This window comes from Pleurodeles waltl, chromosome 4_1, assembly GCF_031143425.1.
Source record: "Pleurodeles waltl isolate 20211129_DDA chromosome 4_1, aPleWal1.hap1.20221129, whole genome shotgun sequence".
Classification (NCBI taxonomy): domain Eukaryota; kingdom Metazoa; phylum Chordata; class Amphibia; order Caudata; family Salamandridae; genus Pleurodeles; species Pleurodeles waltl.
Window position 1 is genome coordinate 508,884,550 of NC_090442.1, and position 18,141 is coordinate 508,902,690.

General features: G+C 47.8%; 1 protein-coding gene across 3 annotated transcripts in view; it reads left to right on the plus strand.

Annotated features, from left to right (window-relative positions):
• Window positions 1-18,141, plus strand: part of LOC138287875 (POC1 centriolar protein homolog B-like) — a 1,054,814-nt gene that overhangs the window by 484,940 nt on the left and 551,733 nt on the right. For all 3 annotated transcript variants that reach the window (XM_069228819.1, XM_069228820.1, XM_069228821.1), the window contains one exon: window positions 1,517-1,669. In XM_069228819.1, coding sequence (XP_069084920.1) covers window positions 1,517-1,669 — 153 coding nt within the window. The remainder of the gene's footprint in view (window positions 1-1,516; window positions 1,670-18,141) is intronic.

Consider the following 18,141-nt stretch of genomic DNA (forward strand, 5'->3'; position numbering starts at 1 on the left):
CCCCACCCCACTTTTCTAAGAGCAGGTTTAAAACTACCTCCTTCCCCAACTTTGGAAAAGTCTGTCACCCCCGCCCCCCCTTAAACACACACACACACACACATATATACCCATAACCTACTTAACTTTCACTATAGTAGTCCCTAATCCTCTGGGTCATGCACCATGTATATTGCCTTCATTTAGCCGTTACCACCTATTACCCACTCAACCCTCGTGTCTCTAATTGTCCTCACCCACCTGTGCCATTCCAAGTTGCATTATTTTGGAAATTAGTCAAAGTAATTGATAGCTCGTTGCTCCATCTGTGGCCTAGTAAAGTATGATTTCAAGCAAAACTGTTTATTTTCCACGCTCTAGATAAGCATTTGGTCTTTGATGAAACTCTAGTTATTGGAATCCATTGTGGTCGCAACTTGATGTGTTAGGAAAATGATGGCCCCTTAAATAGTGCCTTTTTAGGGTCGAGTCTGCGTCGCTCGCGCATGCGTATCGCAGTGAGACGCTTTAGGTATTAGAAAAGGGCTTGGAGACCTGTCGATGTCACGTCAGTGTTTTTCATTGGTTCGTGGGCTTGCCTATTAAAATCTGCTTGCTTTAATTAGTCGAAGGCATGCATACGTCATGCCTTTTCCGGTGGCTAGCCCTCCTCGAGCGCATCGACCAAGTACAAAAAACATGCGAGGCTCGCTCTTTTCTGTCCGGCTCGTGGACTACTTTTTCTCTATTTTCCTAGCGCGATTTCGCTTGGCAGAAGTCGAGCGCTTTACACAGTTAATTGCACTTTTTCGGGTTACGTACATAAATGCACTTTTGCCGATAGGTGAAAAGTCGGGCTAGGAGTTTTACAACGCTATCAGCTCTTACATGAACAAACGCGAGACCCGTTGCATTGCAAATGCTTGTTAATATTGTGTATTCAGGGCCAAGCTAACCACTTATTTTCTCTCTTTTCGCATTTTACAGCGGGTGTGTTCACTGGAATTCATTTGCAAAGATTTTACCCACTTAATGCCTAAAAAAAAAAAACAACTTGCACATGCGTAAAAATATGTATTTTTTTCATTATCATTTGCTATGGAACTCACAGAAATGTCCAATATTTTATTATGTGGAATTTAAAGCATTTTTGGTGCTATTATACCGAACAAGCTACATTGTTTCACAACTTATCTCACAATTTTAATTGTTTTGTTTTTCATATTTTGCTGTTCTTGGAAATCGATCAAGAGAAATTTACATTTAATTTGTACCTTTTGCTATCAGTGTTTACTATGCATTTTATTTGGTATATATACCCCGTTACTAATTTTCTTGATATTTAAATGTACCGATATAGAAAAGCTCACAACTAGCTCATCGTTTTAGGAATGTATCTGTACAAAGTTAGTATCTTTAACTAAAAAGACAACAGAGGGAGGATAAGGTTCAGCTTATATTTGATTTAGTGCGTACACCTTAACTTGTGAAAAAATAAAACTGCGTTTTTCACTGCTATGTAATGTTTCTTTTGAAGGTGCTGGTATGGAAGACAAATTTCGATTGCTTTAATAGTAAGGAAATACTTAAAAAGCAGCTTAAAAGACTATACCCTGATGCTCCACCTCACATCAATGATATTTATCCAAGATTCTCCCATCGTCATTCTGGAATGCCTTGTTCAATTGAGGTATGTTCAAAAAGTTCAGACTTAACGTTTCATAGTATGTACGTGTATTACATTTATCCTTAGGACTTTGAAGTATGCATGTGTATTTCATTTATATTTGGAACTTCATTTAGCCCTTGGGAGCAGATAATCAAAAGGCCGGTGTGGCAGAGCCACCACCTCTTCCTCCCACGCCCCCTGCATTTACATTTTGCTGCTGTGTGTTTTTCCCCCAAACTAGATCCCGGATCTGTGACAGGAGCCACTTTTTTGGTGGAGTGGGGGGCACGGCACTAAAGGCATGTCTGTCATGCCATGCTGGCATGGCAGTCCTGTCCACGATTTTGTTTTCCTAACACAGACTCCCTACCCTCTTCCCCCCCAAATTGGAGGTCTGTCTTTGGAACAGAACAAACGCCCCTCATGCGTAGGGAGCATTTATGTTATGTCATAAATATTTATGAACCACAACATACACAAAACTTCTTGGCCCTAACCTAACCTGAAGAATTACTGAGGTCTTTCAACAATTACAGGTTAAAAAGCACAGCGTAATCAAATCCAGAATTGATCTTCTCTTGCTACCGACATGTGACTTGCTACAATTGCTGTGTATTCGGATCTTGCCAAGAGGCATCTCTGATCATGCTCCCCTTCTTCTTGAATGGGGTATCCCAACCAGCTCTGTTTGTCCGATGTGAAGATTGAACATGTGGTACTTAAATGACCAGGATTGCATGGATTTTGTGGAAGAGGAGTTATAAAACCTTCCTCCAGAACAATCATGTCTTGATATCCTCCGAGGGAACCTTATGGGTGGCGATTAAACCTTCCCTGTGGGGCCGTATCATGCGGCATGGGGAGCAGTGGTGGCAGGCACAGATAACGGAGTTGGAGGCCAAGATCCCTGCTTTAGAATGGCACAATGATGACTTGGCGGTCAGGAGAAATAAATCATCTAATGCAGGTGGTAAGATCTAAGCTGCGCCAGGTCTCTTTGGAGGAGGCACAGAAGTACTGGAAAGCATCTACCCAGTGAGTATACGCCTCAGGAGACAAATTGGGCTAGCTGCTATACTGGCTAGCGACCAGGGAGGTTTCCAGCAGGGTGGTTCCTGCTTTAAAGAACTCCTATGGCATTCTTTGCGAGAAGCTGCCCGCAGTCGCTCAAATGTTCACAACCTTTTATCAGGGACAGAACATGGACTGAACGTGGAGCACCCGACCCTGCCCAGTGAGCGAGAGCATCCCGTTCTTAGGAATGTGCCTCTGTTGTCTGTCTATCCCTTTCTCCTTGGCTCGCAAACTGGATCTACTGTTATCAGCTGAGGAAGTTGGGCAGGCCATAGCTGATCTTTAATCCGTCAAGACTCTGGATCCAGATGGATTCCCCATCGAATTCTTTAGGTGCTACCTGGAACTTTTGACACCTCATCTGTTGGCCCTTTATACAGAAGCACTGAAGTGCCGCTCTTTTTCTTCAGACCTTGATACTGCTGCTTTTCATACCACCCGATTTCCCTTATTAGTGTAGCATTAGGATCTTTTTGAAAGTCTTGGCGACCATGCTGACTCGGACTCTCTCCTTCCTCATACACCCTGACCAGTGTGGCTTCATGCCTGAAAGGAGCACTCGTGACTGTATTCGAAGAGTGCAACTGGCTCTCTCTCAGTCATATCTACTATAGGATAAACTGGCCCTCCTTCTTATTGATTTTCAGATGGCTTTTGACTCAGTCTTCTGGATGTTCCTTGAAGCCGAGCTCTAAATGGCAGACTTTGGGGCCACCGTTCGCATACTGGTAAGACTGCTATATAGAGCCCCCACTGCCCAGGTTCAGGTAAACAGAATTTTCTCCCGCCCTTGCCAATCTGCAGAGGGATGCAACAGAGTTGCAGACTGTCCCCACTGCTCTTCGCCTTTGCCATAGAGCCATTGGGGTGCTTGATGTGGTGTGATGCACAAGTTCAGGGATGGCGGTGGGGAGGTGGCGGGAGGACCGCATCGCCCTCTATGCAGACAATGTCCTGCTTTTCCTCAGTGAACCACAGACGTCGGGTTGTAGAAGCCCTGAGATCCTCTGTCTGTACGTAGAGGCATCAGGTTTGTTTGTGAATGCCAGTAAGTCTGTTTTAGTGAAGGTAGCTGGTGATGCTGCAGGAAGACACTGGTGTCTCTATTCAAATCAGACGCAACTCCTTCATAAACGTAGAGATTCACATCTCCTGCCTTCCAAATCTGGCCTGGCTCTTCAACTTTAGCCCCCTCACATCAATTCTTTACTGTGATTTGCGCAAATGGTCCTGTCTGCCATTTAATTTGTTGGGGCGTATTACAGTTTTTAAAATTATGTGTCTCCCCCGGTATCTATATGTCCTGGTGAATTATCCTCATCCTATTCCCCAAACGTGGTTTTGGTCCTTAACCTCGAAATTGACATCCTTTGCCTGGGAAGGTGAGTGGCATTGTGTGGCTCATAAATCGCCTTTTGACGGAGGTCTGGGCATTCCAGAGTTATATGGCAATTATCTTGCGGCTCACCTGGTCCCTGTGAATGAATGGTTTGCCAGAGGAGGGGATGATCACGCATATAGACTTGGATTACATATTTTGGGCTTTGATGGGCTTCTTGACCTGCCTTATGGTAGTTCCTTGCTCTTCACGGCCCCTTCTGCACCCGAGTGTCCCTGCTGTGTTGGAGACTGGCCTTGAGCCTCACCCACTGGGCTCGTTGCCTCACAGACATGACACCGCTGTAGCAGGTTACCTGGCTGGGCAGGTGGTGGGCCTGGAGGGCTTCCCCATTGGGACCGCATAGGTATTACTTACCTGGCAGATGATGGCCAGATTGGATCCCCATTGTCCTTCCAAGAAATGCAGGAGCAGTATGGTTTATCCACACACAATTCTACTGTTACCTTCAGTTGTGCCATGCACTGCTGGCTCACCTCTCTGCAACAGAGCAGATTCCTGAACATAGCCCCCTGAGACTAAGCTCATGGTGAGATGCTTTGGCAAAGGTGCAATCACAGTGATATCCCACTCCCTTATGATTAACGCACCAGATCTTTTCCTCCTCCTCCGTTGTAGGTGGTAGAGCTGGGTGGGTGGGTTGGATGTTGTGGATGGGCGGGAGGCATGCCTGGCCCGCGGGAACTGGGGATTTCCTCGCACTTACGGATGACCCAGATTAATTATCTACATGCAACATACCTATCCCCTCAGCAATTATAACGGATGAGTCATATGGACCAAGCCTTATGTCCGTGCTGCTCCACCCTTGCTCCTGACTTCTACCATATGATCTGGTTCTGTCCGGCTTTGGTACCCTTTTGGAGTGGGGTAGGCATGAGATTTCGGAGGCACTGGGTCACCAGGTTGAGTTGGAGCCTAGGAAGGTGCTCCTGGGTCTCCTGGAGAGTATTGGTGAATCTCAATTTGAAAGGATTTTGATAGGGGTGGTGTCCTTGGTCGGTAAACGTGATATTGCTTGCAACTGGAAACGTCCTGAATCCCTTTTCCTGGTGGGTATGGTGGAAACGTGTTGACTGGTGGGCACACCAGGAACAGCCCATTTATGAAGCTCGGGGATATCCCCGGAAACATGAGAAAATATGGGGCGGATGATGCACCTATCATGGATTGCCTGTGTAAACCATAAAACTGTGATACGTGATTATGATTGTTCAGTGCTCTGGTTCAGAAGGACTATGTCATCTATTTGTACCTCTCAGTAGATGATGCTGTGTTGTTAAACCAAATAAATGTGTCTTTAGATGCCATCAAAAACAGGCCAGATTTGGTTTGGAGCATAGTGACAGAGGAGAGGAATATTGTATCAATGTCTGGTAGATATAGTTGACAATGCACAGCCGTCAAAAAAACAGTATCTCCTTTGGGGACATAAACAAAAAAAACAGTACATACTTTGCGGACATAAAGAAAGAAGCAGTTGGCTTGTTTCGTTGTTGTTTTGCTAAAAATGTCAGGGTACTGGGACAAACCACCTTGTGCACAATTGTCATTGATTTAAAAATTCTGAAGTTAACAGCCAGACTATTTCTCTACTGGGTTATGTTCTCATCTAGCAAGCCACCTTTTCTGTATAAGTGGAATGTAGTTAGGATGATTTTCATGGGTGGCAAACAAATATTGCATTGGTGTAATCCACTCTGGATTGTACTAATGAATTCATCACTGGAATTTGAAAGATAAATGCAAAATAAAGGCAAGATCTCTAAAATCTAAGATTTCTAAAATCCAAAGCTGTAGAAAACAAATTTGAATCTGATAAAATGAGGTTCTAAGTACAAAGCATTGTCTAGATAGGCGTTTTTGAACCTTTCCTTTTCATGACCGCCATGGCTTGCATGGCAGACCCAAACACTAAACCTCCTGGAAAAGACAGCCTCTCCAATACCATTCTCACTTTTGTTGGGTATGGCTGCATGGTTTTCTTAACTTGGTGCCTAGAGGCAACTCCGTCATCAAGGAAAGGCCCTAAATAAATGAATCCTATTTTTCTGTTAGAGACAATGAATAAACTCAGAATACTCTTGCCATCAGACTGCAGACTCTGATAGCTTTTAAACCTGCAGAGGAACTAGTCGAAATAACCCTTTTTGACCAGAAAGATCTTCACTTTTAAATATTAAATAAGTCATTACTAAGTAGGTCTTGTGGCCCACAAGGTATGGTGCCTAGTACTTTAACGTGGTACATGGAAAGATTTAGGCCCTCATTATGACATTGGCGGTAAATCCCACTTACCGCCACGCTGACTGCCGCCAACTTACCATGGCGGCGGTGGATATCCGTTCACCATATTATGACACACAGACCCCAATGCGTCAGTATTCAGCCACATACACAAATCCGCCACACCAAAGGTCAGTGATAAAGTGGCGGTATCAAAACCCACACCGTTAGGCCAACAGAACAACGCCCATCACATTATGACCCACAAATCACCACTGCGGACATTCAACGGCAATAAACCATTGGCGGTACATACCGCCGCGCTCAAAATGGACACACACAAACAAAACAGCACCACATTGAACAATTCAAACAACACTCACCTGACACCCATACACACACCACACCCACACCTCTATAAAACACACACCCATGTTACCCACAACCCTTTACGAATACAAACCATTGCCACCAGAGAGACATCAAGACCACAGACACAACCAGAGCTACACACTACTCACACCTATACACCACTCACACACCCCAACACATTACCCAACACATCCTCACCTACACACAACACCCATGGCACCACAAAGACACCCCCGCTTCATAGAGGTGGAGCTAAGGGTCATGGTGGAGGAAATCATCAGGGTAGAGCCACAGCTATTTGGAGTACAGGTGCAGCAGATATCGATAGCTAGGAAGATTGAGCTATGGCAGAGAATCTTGGACAGGGTCAACACCATGGGACAGTACCCCAGAACTAGGGATGACATCAAGAAGAGGTGGAACGACCTACGGGTGAAGATACGTTCCATTGAAGGAAGACACCAACTCGCTGTACAGAGGACTGGCGGTGGACCCCCACCTCCTCCCCCACAACTAACAGCATGGGAGGAGCAAGTCTTGGCAATCCTGCATCCTGAGGGCCTGGCCGGAGTAGGAGGAGGACTGGACTCTGGGAAGTCAACTCTCTACTATCACCCACCTACCTGCATGCCATCACATACCCCCACCCTCACTCCCATCACTCCATCACTCCACCACTACCCACACACCCCACCATCACATCTCACTCATCACAATGCCAAGCCCTGCATGCTCTACCAATGCATGGACACCACTCACAGCCCTGCATGGACACTCATCACTAAAGCATGCACACTATAGAGAACTAATCATCCCACCATACACCAACGTACACAAGTGAAAGCTGCCAGGGCAAATACAACCAAAGAGGGCAAGCCACGGATGCACAATATGTCAGACACAGAAACCATAACACATCATTTACATCCCCACAGGTAACCCAGACAATGTCAGCGGATAGGAGGTGCCAGCAATATCCAGTCCCCCCAACAGAAGAGGCCCACAGTGATGACAGCAATTCTGGTCTTCAGGATCTAGATGGCCAACATGGCCCATCAGGAAGCTCTGGACAGCCAGTTACCCAGGCCCAGTCACACACCACCACAGAGCCTTCCCCATCAGGAAACACCACCACAGCACCCACCCAGCGTACCCATACCTCTGGCCCCAGGACACGTCAATCAGCAGTGTGTCCACCTCTACAGGGACCCCAGGGCACACCTCATACCCATGACAATCAGGGACCTGGGGTCAGTGGCAGTGGGCACATGGTTCAGGGGAAAGAGGCACAGGCCACCAGGGACACTGGGAGGACTGCTGTGTGCCAGGGGGAGGACAGGCCCAGGGAGCCGACTCTCCAGGAGGCACTTACATAGATCCTGGGAGCATTTCAACATTCCCAGGACACCATGGGCCAGATCCTGGACAATGTGCAGGAGAACAGGCGGCTGCAGGAGGGACAGTACCAGGGGATCAGGGAGGACTTGCAGGTCATCAACAACACCCTGATCTCCATAGCAGGGGTGCTGGCAGACATGGCCAATATTATGAGGGAGGCAGTCACTCAACAGTGGACCCCTGCCACCAGCCAGACATCTGAACAGCCTTCCACCTCCGCTGTCGCTAGTGGCCAGGAGGGCCCGCCACAGACTCACAGGCCACCAGCACCCCTCTCCCTGCAGAAGGAGACAGAAACCAGAGACAATTGGCAAGACCCCCGCCAGTAAATGAGACTCTCCTGATTGTTACCCTTGTGTCCCACTATGTCACCCTGTCCATCTTGAACTGCCATTGCTCCCCTTCCTATGTCTCCTTGGACAATGTACCTGTGCTACAAACAGACTGGAACAATACCCCGGACTTCCCTCCACCATCACCCCATCCCATTGCACCTCCCCCTCAATATTTTAGCACTTCAATAAACACCCTTGGAAATGTCAAAACTTTCAAGTATGTATTCATTTAAACAGGTACAAACATTGCAATTCAACTGTACAGAAAATGAACATAAATGAATGACCTGTAGCTGGCTGCAGTGATCACACCAGGAGCATATGTGAGGTCACCAAAATCGGCAAAATGAATTGCCAGAGGGTACAGTAAGTGGGCATAGAAGTGGGAAATAACAGCATACCAGTGCCACAGAAATTCAAACAAATTTAATTGAAATGTGAAGTAAAACTCTCACTTGTTTGTCATTGGAAGTATTGTCTGATCACTGATGTTCTGTTGTCCACATCTTCATCTTCTGCCTCCTAATCCTCACTGTCCACAGGGTCCACTGCTGTCACACGGGCATCTCCAGCCTCCTCCTCCTGCAGAAAAGGTACATGGTGTCTGAGGGCCAGGTTGTGCAACATGCAGCATGCCACTACTATCTGGTAGACCTTCATGGGTGAGTAGCAAAGGGATCCATCTGTTAGATGGAGGCACTGGAACCTGGCCTTCAGGAGGCCGAAGGTCCTTTCTATTATCCTTCTGGTTCGCCCATGTGCCTCATTATAACGTTCGTCTACCCTTGCCCTGGCATTCCTCACAGGGGTCAGCAGCCATGAGAGGTTTGGGTAACCAGAGTCACCTGCAAATTCTGAGGGACAACATTTAGCCACACACTATCCCATATGGCCCACACCATACCCATACACCAACATCCACTTGGTGTGAACCAGGGCTCACCTATTAGCCACACCCTGTGCCTCTGTAGTTGGGCCAGCACAGTTGGGATGCTGCTATTCCTCAGGACAAAAGCATCATGCACCGAACCAGGATACTTAGCATTGACATGGGAGATGTACTGGTCCGCCAAGCACACCATCTGTACATTCATAGAGTGGAGACTCTTCAGATTTCTGAACATCTTTTCATTCTGATGGCGGGGGGGGGGGTGACAAATGCAATATGTGTTCCATCAGTCGCCCCAATTATGTTGGGGATATGTCCCATTGCATAGAACTCGGGCTTCACTGTGGCCAAATCTTCAACCTGGGGAAATACAATGTAGCTGCACATGTGTTTAATCAGGGCAGACAACACTCTTGTTAGCACCATTGAGAACATTGGCTGTGACATTCCTGCTGCCAAGCCCACTGTCACTTAGAAAGAACCAGTTGCCAGGAAATGGAGCACTGATAGAACTTGCACAAGAGGGGGCATCCCAGTGGGCTGACACATAGCAGATGTCAGGTCAGGCTCCAATTGGGAACACAGCTCTGTGATTGTGGCCCTGTGAAGTCTATAGGTAAGGATAATGTGCCTGTCCTCCATTGTTGCCAGGTCCACCAGGGGTCTGTACACGGGGGTATGTCTCCATCTCCTGTTCATCCACAGTGGTTGCAATCTATGGGGCAAAAGAGTGAAGAGCCGGTCACAAACTGAACAATGGAGCTACAACATAACTTTGCATGCTGTTAACTTGTAATGGGTAAGTGTGATTTGTCCAGTATGTCCTAATTTCACCAGTGACGCAGCAATTATCCAGGGCCTGAACTGCCCCCCACCCCATCCCCACCACCCCCCAGAAATGGCATCCGCCTGTCCTGTGTGGAGGGACAGGTGGAAGTGAGGTAATTCCGCTGACATTGTGTGCCGTTGTAAGAGGCGGTCAGGAACCGTCATGCAACTACTCATTGGTTAACATTGGGCCCTATGGGTTACAGTGGCCAATGGTGACCTATGCCGGCGATGACGGTATGCACCACCGCGGACGTGACTGCCATTTTCTATCTCATCCCTCATTTGCTACCTGATCTTCAACAGAAGAGGACCTACACTGCATGTGCTGCTGTGACCTGTGTCTGGAACCTACCATGGCCCGTGTGACTAGGGAAAGGGCCCCAGCCTTCAATTCGGCGGAGTTGGAGAGACTGGTGGATGGGGTCCTACCCCAGTACGGACTGCTGTATGGGCCTCCAGACCAACAGGTGAGTACACTGTGGGCACGATGCATGTGGCATGAATGCATGGAGTGGTGTGTGAAAGCCTTGTGTAAGGGGGGTGGGTGGATGTCCTCTGGGCAGCGTTTTGGTTGTGTGCTGGGCCATGTGTGTGTAAATGGTGACGTGAAGGGGAATAGTGGGCCATAAGTGTAACAGGCAGGACTGTTTGACTAATTCTATTTTCCTGTGTGTATTTCCTCCGCAGGTCAGCGCCCATCAAAAGAAGGGTTTATGGCATGCCATTGCCAAGGACATGCGGACCCTGGGGGTCAATGGCAAGCGGAGCACCCACTGTCGGAAGCGGTGGGAGGACCTGAGTCGCTGGGCACAGAAGACGGCGGAGGCCCAGCTGGGGATGGCCTCCCAACGAGGAAGGGGTGCCCATCGATCCCTGACCTCCTAATGGCCTGCATACTGGAGGTGGCCTGTCCTGAGCTGGATGGGCACTTGAGGGCATCACAGCAGCCACAAGGGGGTGAGTACAGTGCCCATCATTACAACTTACGCATGGTAGGGTGGTATCCGGGTGGGGGATGTGTGTCAGTGGGTGCCCTTAGGGCAGACCTGACATTGCAGCATAGGTCCCCTGGTGGCTAGGGTTCAGAAGGGAAAATCTTGCAACCTAGCTCGTAGGCATCTACTACTGGTCAGGGCTGCGTGGGTCCCAGGTGGGCTGCATTTGGCAGTGTGTGCCCTTCCCCATGCCTTGGCTGCTAACTGTTTTTCTGGTAGTGCTATGGCATATTGCGTAGGGCTGTTCACTGTGTGTGAGGGTGCTGTGTATGCCAACTGTGGTGTTGGTGCAGCCATTGACCAAGTGCATCCTTCGTCTCTCCCCCCACTTATTGTTTTGTCACCCTGTTCTGATGTGCATTAGCATCACCTGGCGGAGGAGCAGAGGCACCGTCGACGGAGGGAGCTGCATCCCACAGGACCCAGGAGGCAGAGTCCACCGATGCTGAGGGCACCAGTGGGATGGAGGGCGAGGGGAGCACCACAGCGGAGACTGGAGGGGACAGTTCTGACACAGATACCTCCTCTGATGGAAGTTCCCTGGTGGTGGCGGACACCTCAGTGACCACCCCAGCTACAGGTACAGCCGCCACCCCCGTACCAGCACCGCCCTCCCAGCAACCCTTCATCGAGTTGCCCGTGCCCGCTCACCCAGGAGGTGGGCATCTCCTTCGCCCCAGGCACCTCAGGCCCTGCCCCAGTGAGCCCTGCGGCCCTGAGAGAGGAGGCTATTGATCTCCTGAGATCCACCTCTGTAGGGCAATTAACTATTGTGAATGCCATCCAGGGGCTGGCAGCCCAGATGCAACAGACTAATGCATTCCTGGAGGGCATTCACACTGGATTGGCAGCCCAACAGAGATCGATCCAGGCTCTGGCCTCCTCTCTGATGGCAGCCATAGTCCAGGTTTCCACCCTCCAACTTCCTCTTCCTAGTCCCATTCTCCTCAAACCCAATCTATCCCAAGCACACAAGCAGACGAGCATGCACACAAGACAACACACAAGAGTGCTACAGGCAAACACAAGCACCACACTCCATCATCCCACAGGCACTCACACAAACACCATCCAGATGCAGACACACCAACATCCACTATTTCCAATGTCTCCCCCTCGTCCTCCTACACCTCCCTCCCAGTTCCGTCTACACTCACACCTGCATGCACTACATCATCATCCACTACCAGCATCATCGCTGCACCAAGCAGAACACACACCTCACTGGCAGACACCTCCACAACAGCCATGCACACGTCCCCTGTGTCTGTCCCCCCCCTCCTAAGGAACACAAACGCAAGCACTCAGACACCCAACAGCCATCCACCTCACAACAGCATCCAGCCCATGCACCTGCACCCAAAATCAACAGACAGACACCTCCAACAACCACTCCCTCTTCTTCCAATCCCATTCCTTCTCCCTCTTCCCGCTCCAATGTCCCTAAAAAAACTGTTCCTATCCACCATTGACTTCTTCCCAACCCCCACCCCCATCCTGCACTTCTGGCCCAGGTAGGAAGAACCCAGCCAAGCACCTTAGCCACCAGTCCACGGTCCCAGTCATAACTACACCCACTCGTGGTGGAAAAGGATCCAGGCCACATGTCCTGAAGGTGAAGGAGCCTGCACCAGGCAGCCTCACGGGAAAGAAGCCTGCTCCAGCTGCCAGAAAGAGCAAGGAGCATGCCCCAGCTTGCAAGAAGGGAAAGGAGCCTGTCCCAGCTGCCAGGAAGTCAAAGGAGCCTGTAGCAGCTGCTAAGAAGGGAAAGGAGCCTGCCCCAGCTGCCATTAAGACGAAGGAGCCTGCACCAGCTGCTAAGAATGGAAAGGAGCCTGCCCTCCTCCCCCCCCCCCCCAGCAGCACCACCACCACTTCCAGTGAACAGCCGTCCGAGGTTGCAGGAGATGGGCAGGAGCCTCCCCCCACCAGCAGCACCACCACCTTCTTTGAGCGGCCATCACTGCCGGCGGACGGTATGTAATCCTGCTGTGCAGCCTGCTCCCTGCAAATCCAGTGGGTATGACACCCACCTGAGAGACTGTGACCTTGCATTCCCAAAGATCAAGAGCACAGGGCACGAGGCCCCCTCCAGAACCAGTGGGTAGGACACCCACATACCCAAGACTCCCCAGGATCAAGTACACAGGGCACGAGCCCCCCACCAGAACCAGTGATCAAGTCACCCACTTGAGAGACTATGGCCTTGCACTCCCCACGACCAAGCACAGGGCATGTTGCCCTTTCCAGAGCAAGTGGACAAGTCACCCACTCAAGGGACTGTTGCCTTGCACTTCCCAGGACCAAGCACAGGGCATGTTGCCCCCTCCAGAAACAGTGGTCTTGTTCCATCTCCTGGCTGAGGTACACCTAAGGTGCGTGCCTATTTACCAACTGATGCGCCTGCAGTGTTCTCTCCGTGTTGAGGCAGGTGACATGTGTGGCCTTGGACTTTGGCCTGTGGCCATGTGGCCTACGAACATTGTGCACTGGGCTTTTTCCCTTTTTGTGTACATATGTTTATATCTATTATCTTGCCTTACTTCTTTTCCTTGATGTATTTTTCTCATTATATTCACTTTTTCCCCAAAAAATTAAATAGTTTTGTCCTTGCATTATTCATCCGAGTTACGGGGTGAAAATGTTTTAGTAATGCAGATGATTGTGTGTACGGTGTTGGGGGGAGGGGGTGTGTGTGGAGTGTGTGTGTGTGTGTGTCACTCTCGTTTTCCTCCCTCCCTCCCTTGTGTGCTAGGTGGCTGTACTCACCGTCATCGTCTTCGCTGGCGTTGGTATTCGTGGTGGAGCAGCACGTAGAAGATCATGAGAAAGACATGCAGCTCGGGCTCCATGGCAGCGTGGTTGTTCCCTGTGTCTCCAGTGGTGAGTCCTTTCCCTTCTGAGCTCAGTTTCTGCCAGGTTTTTGATGTCGTTGATACCGCCCCGGAAAAGGTGGCGAATTGTCTGGTCTTAATATGGTGGGTGGAACATTGACTTCCGCCTGGCTGTAGGCGGCTACTGCTGTGGTGCCTGTTATTTCCGCCTTGGCGGTCAGTGTTGTACATTGGCTGTCTATCGGAGATCTTTCCACCATGGTCATAATTTTGCGGTAATTACCGCCGGCCTGTTGGCAGTATTACCGCCACTTTAACACCAACCGCCAGGGTTGTAATGAGGGCCATAATGTTGGCATGGAGATACATTGACTAGTCCCCCAAAACTTTTTCACTATAAAGGGCTACAGCCCACCTAAGAGGAAAACTAGAGTTAAGAATGAAATCATAACCCTGTCTGCTCTGATTGGAGACTGTCATAAAACTCCCAAAGCCAGTCTTAAGTTTGAGCACATTGTTAGCCTGTCTGCCTTTGACCACAATTATCATGTCATTATATTTTACAGGACTTGTGAAAGTGTTCTTTCAGCTAAACAGTGACTTTGCTAACATATAAGGCGACACAAGACTGCTACAAGCTATGCAGTAGCTATATTTCAAGGCTTGACAGCAGACGTGGAATTAAGCATGTAGTGTGAGTTGATGTATTTTGATCAAGCTGCCCTGCACCAGTTGTATCTCGAATTAGTGAAAAGTCTCTTGATGTAGGCTAAAAGTCAGTGGTCAATCCTACATAATCCCCGTTAATTGACCACTGAATTTGGGAGGCCCTTGCACTAGGTTATTGAGAGAGGTCCTGCCAGATTGCCACAGCATCCAGTCTTATCCTAAGAGCCGATACTGAGATGCAAGGAGCTGAGGCAGCTGGTCAGTTGTTTTCCTTCCGAAGGACCACTCTTTCCTGCCCGAAATCTGATAACCACAGCTGATCCACTGTGAACAGATATCCAGCGTGCTGGGCTCCAAGAAACTCTAGAGGAAAGTTAGCTACTCCATGCAGTCATAGTGTAGACCGTAGAAGTAGTTTTAGGGTGGTAGACTGCGAGGAACATTCTAATTATGTTCATTTAATTCTTAGTGCTAGCAACCTGCATAGCTGCTGCTCTAACTATATTCTGTGTGTTTATTACTCATGTACTAAGCAACAGGGTGACATTGTTGAAAAAATACTTTTGAACATACATAGGGCCTGATTTAGAACTCGGCGGACGGGTTACTCCCTCACAACAATGACAGATTTCCCGTCTGCCCAAATCTAAATCTCATTGAATATGATAGGATTTCGATGGACAGGATGTTTGTCACCGTTGTGACGGAGCAACCGAACCTCTGAGTTCATTTTTCAGGCTGATAGTGTCTTTAGTTAGTGCAGGCCTTGGGCGTGCTGTTCTAAAGAACAACATTGGGTTTGAATTACCACTGCCCCTTAACCCTTTACTGGACTGTTAGTAACCCAGAAAGCACGGATGCCAGACCAGGAGGTATGATAAGTGGGTCGTATGAGGTTACAATAACCTAGACCACCCCTGATCACGCGCTGGTTCACTGAACTCATCAGCCGGGCACAGCTTGGTTACAGTGACACAGTGTGCACTAGACTCAAGTCTAGGCATAACCATCCCACTTAAGGCAACACAATAAGTATACAAAACAGTGATGGATAGAATGCTTGAATTACTCTCAGCCACTGGTAATCACTCGGGCCACATCCCAATCCATCATATTTCTGCACACCATGCCAACTCAGTCTGGACCTAGCTATAGGGAAATCAGTCTTGACCCTGCTCCTATAAAAACAGTACTGCCCAAACTGCCAGTGCCAGGCACTTGTAGGTATGGAAGCCAAACCTTGTAGACCTGGCCCCAGTCCCAGGACATGCATATTGGCACCAACATCGGGCACTCTGATTTTTTGGACCTTTGACTAGGGTTTGAGTATGCACACTCAAAAGAACCACCATTACAAGTACATGGAGACGTCTGTAGTAATCATACTTATCTCCTTCACATAAAAAAGGGAGTACCTATTTACTGTAGCTAAATGACTCTGAAAAGGTTATTCTGCATTGAGGTTTTCTATGTTTTTGAATCTCATGTTTTGTTGAATCTGTTCATTTAGAGTAGTGGCCCCTTCTGATATGATAGGAGTAAATGATCGAGAGGCAGTTACACATTATCTCAAGTATAGAGGTGTTTTCGATGTGTGGGGGGGTGAGTGGTTATATTTTTAATAGTTTAGAGTTGCGCATGCAGCGTATGCCTTTGAAATGTTTTACTAATGGGCGGAGTTTGAGACTATAGATACTGCCTAAGGGCAGTTTCATGTTCAAAACCCAGAAACACTGCCTGCACATTACAGGGCATACCAGTATCTGGAAATCCCTTTAACTTACCAAGAGTACCAGAATTGGTTTGCTGGTGAACTATCACACATAGTAATGTTAGATTAGGCCCCCTGATTAATGAAGGGGCTACAAGGCCTGTATTGATTAGATAACCACCATTCCCACATCCTGAGAAGCTACCATTCACTGATATTGTAGGAGTCTTAAATTATACAGTCTGTTTGTACAGGAAACTCATACAATATTTGTTATGAACCATGAATACTAGACCAGCTCTAGGCAGACGAGTAACCCAAGGACAAGTTGCTGTAAAAGCAGTAAGTCCACAGACAAACACTATCATGGGGAAGATGCCCACAAGATTGGATGCAATTGACTTCTAGATTGCTCGCAAGACCAACCAGAAAGAAGTGGCTTAACCTCACACGGTGCCTTTAGACAGACATAGAATATTGACAATCTGGCTTTACCTTGGAATGGTGCCACCTAAAGAAAAGTGCAGCACCTGGGGAAGTATAATTGCATGTATGTACATCAACTGCATGGTACACTCACATTAGCACTTCTACCAGAAGTAATAAATCAAGTACAAAATGAGCATGGGGCTGCATCAACTCTAGGCTTAAGTATGAAATCAATAGGAATGCTTTTACAGTTTCCTCAATCATCCTAAGCAAAATCTGTGGAGAAGTGTCTGCTTTGGCTATATGCTTGAGACTTGCAGCACTTCTTGTTCAGCGTCGTGAACGGTAATTACCAAAAATAATATCTAAAGTTTATACGTCTGTTGGCTGTGATTCTTTAGGTACATGATCTGTTAAGCCTCAACTCAAACTTAAGAACAAGATTGAAAGTGCCACTAACCAAAAATCTCTAACTGAGGTTAAAAAGAAACAGTTGGAGAGAGAAAAGACAGACTGGATCTCCAGTAAACCCAGTGGTCCGGCTTGGGTGGTTATAATTTGACTGACTGTGATAAAATGAAAATGTCAGAGTGGTATAAGTATTCTGATAGCTGCTCTAATCCTTCATATCAGGACTCTGACGTAAATGAATAGAGAAAGTGGGGTTGGGCAATGTACCAAAGAAGTGAAGAACATAGCAAGCCAAAAGGTGAATCATGACGAAAGACTAAGGGTAATCTAAGGAGAGAAGAGAACAGTTTGGACTCTAAAACTCAATTTAAAAGAAAGAAGGTAGCAGGACTTTCTAAGAAATGTGCCTGAAAAGCTACGGATGCTTCTGCGTAACGGGAATTGGGCGAGACCCAAGCACAAGTCAAAATAGTGCATCAGACCCGATGGCGAGTCTATTAATCCTACTAATAGGATTTATCATTTCAATGTACAAATTGAGGGTGATATACTTTGCACAATTAAAGCAGTCTTCTGGCTCCATTTATGTGACAATTATGACGTGATTCTAGCAGAAGATGACTGACCTCTGGTCTTCATTAGGGAAGCACCCAAAGGAGAGAAAGTGAGTCAAGTAGCCTTTTCATCTATAGTATTCAAAGATACCAGGGACATTTATGCAAAAGAGTGGGCTGCTAAACAAGCCCCAACCTTATGAAGAACCCAAGCAAAATAGGATAAACACTATTCTACATGTCATTCCCTTACACAGTGAGTTCAAAGCAGAGGGTCAATAGCCCATAAAGCCAGAGGAAGAGTGCAATATAAAAGCAATACTAAATCAAGTATCAGGCCATTATAGCGCCCTGTCTTTCACCAAT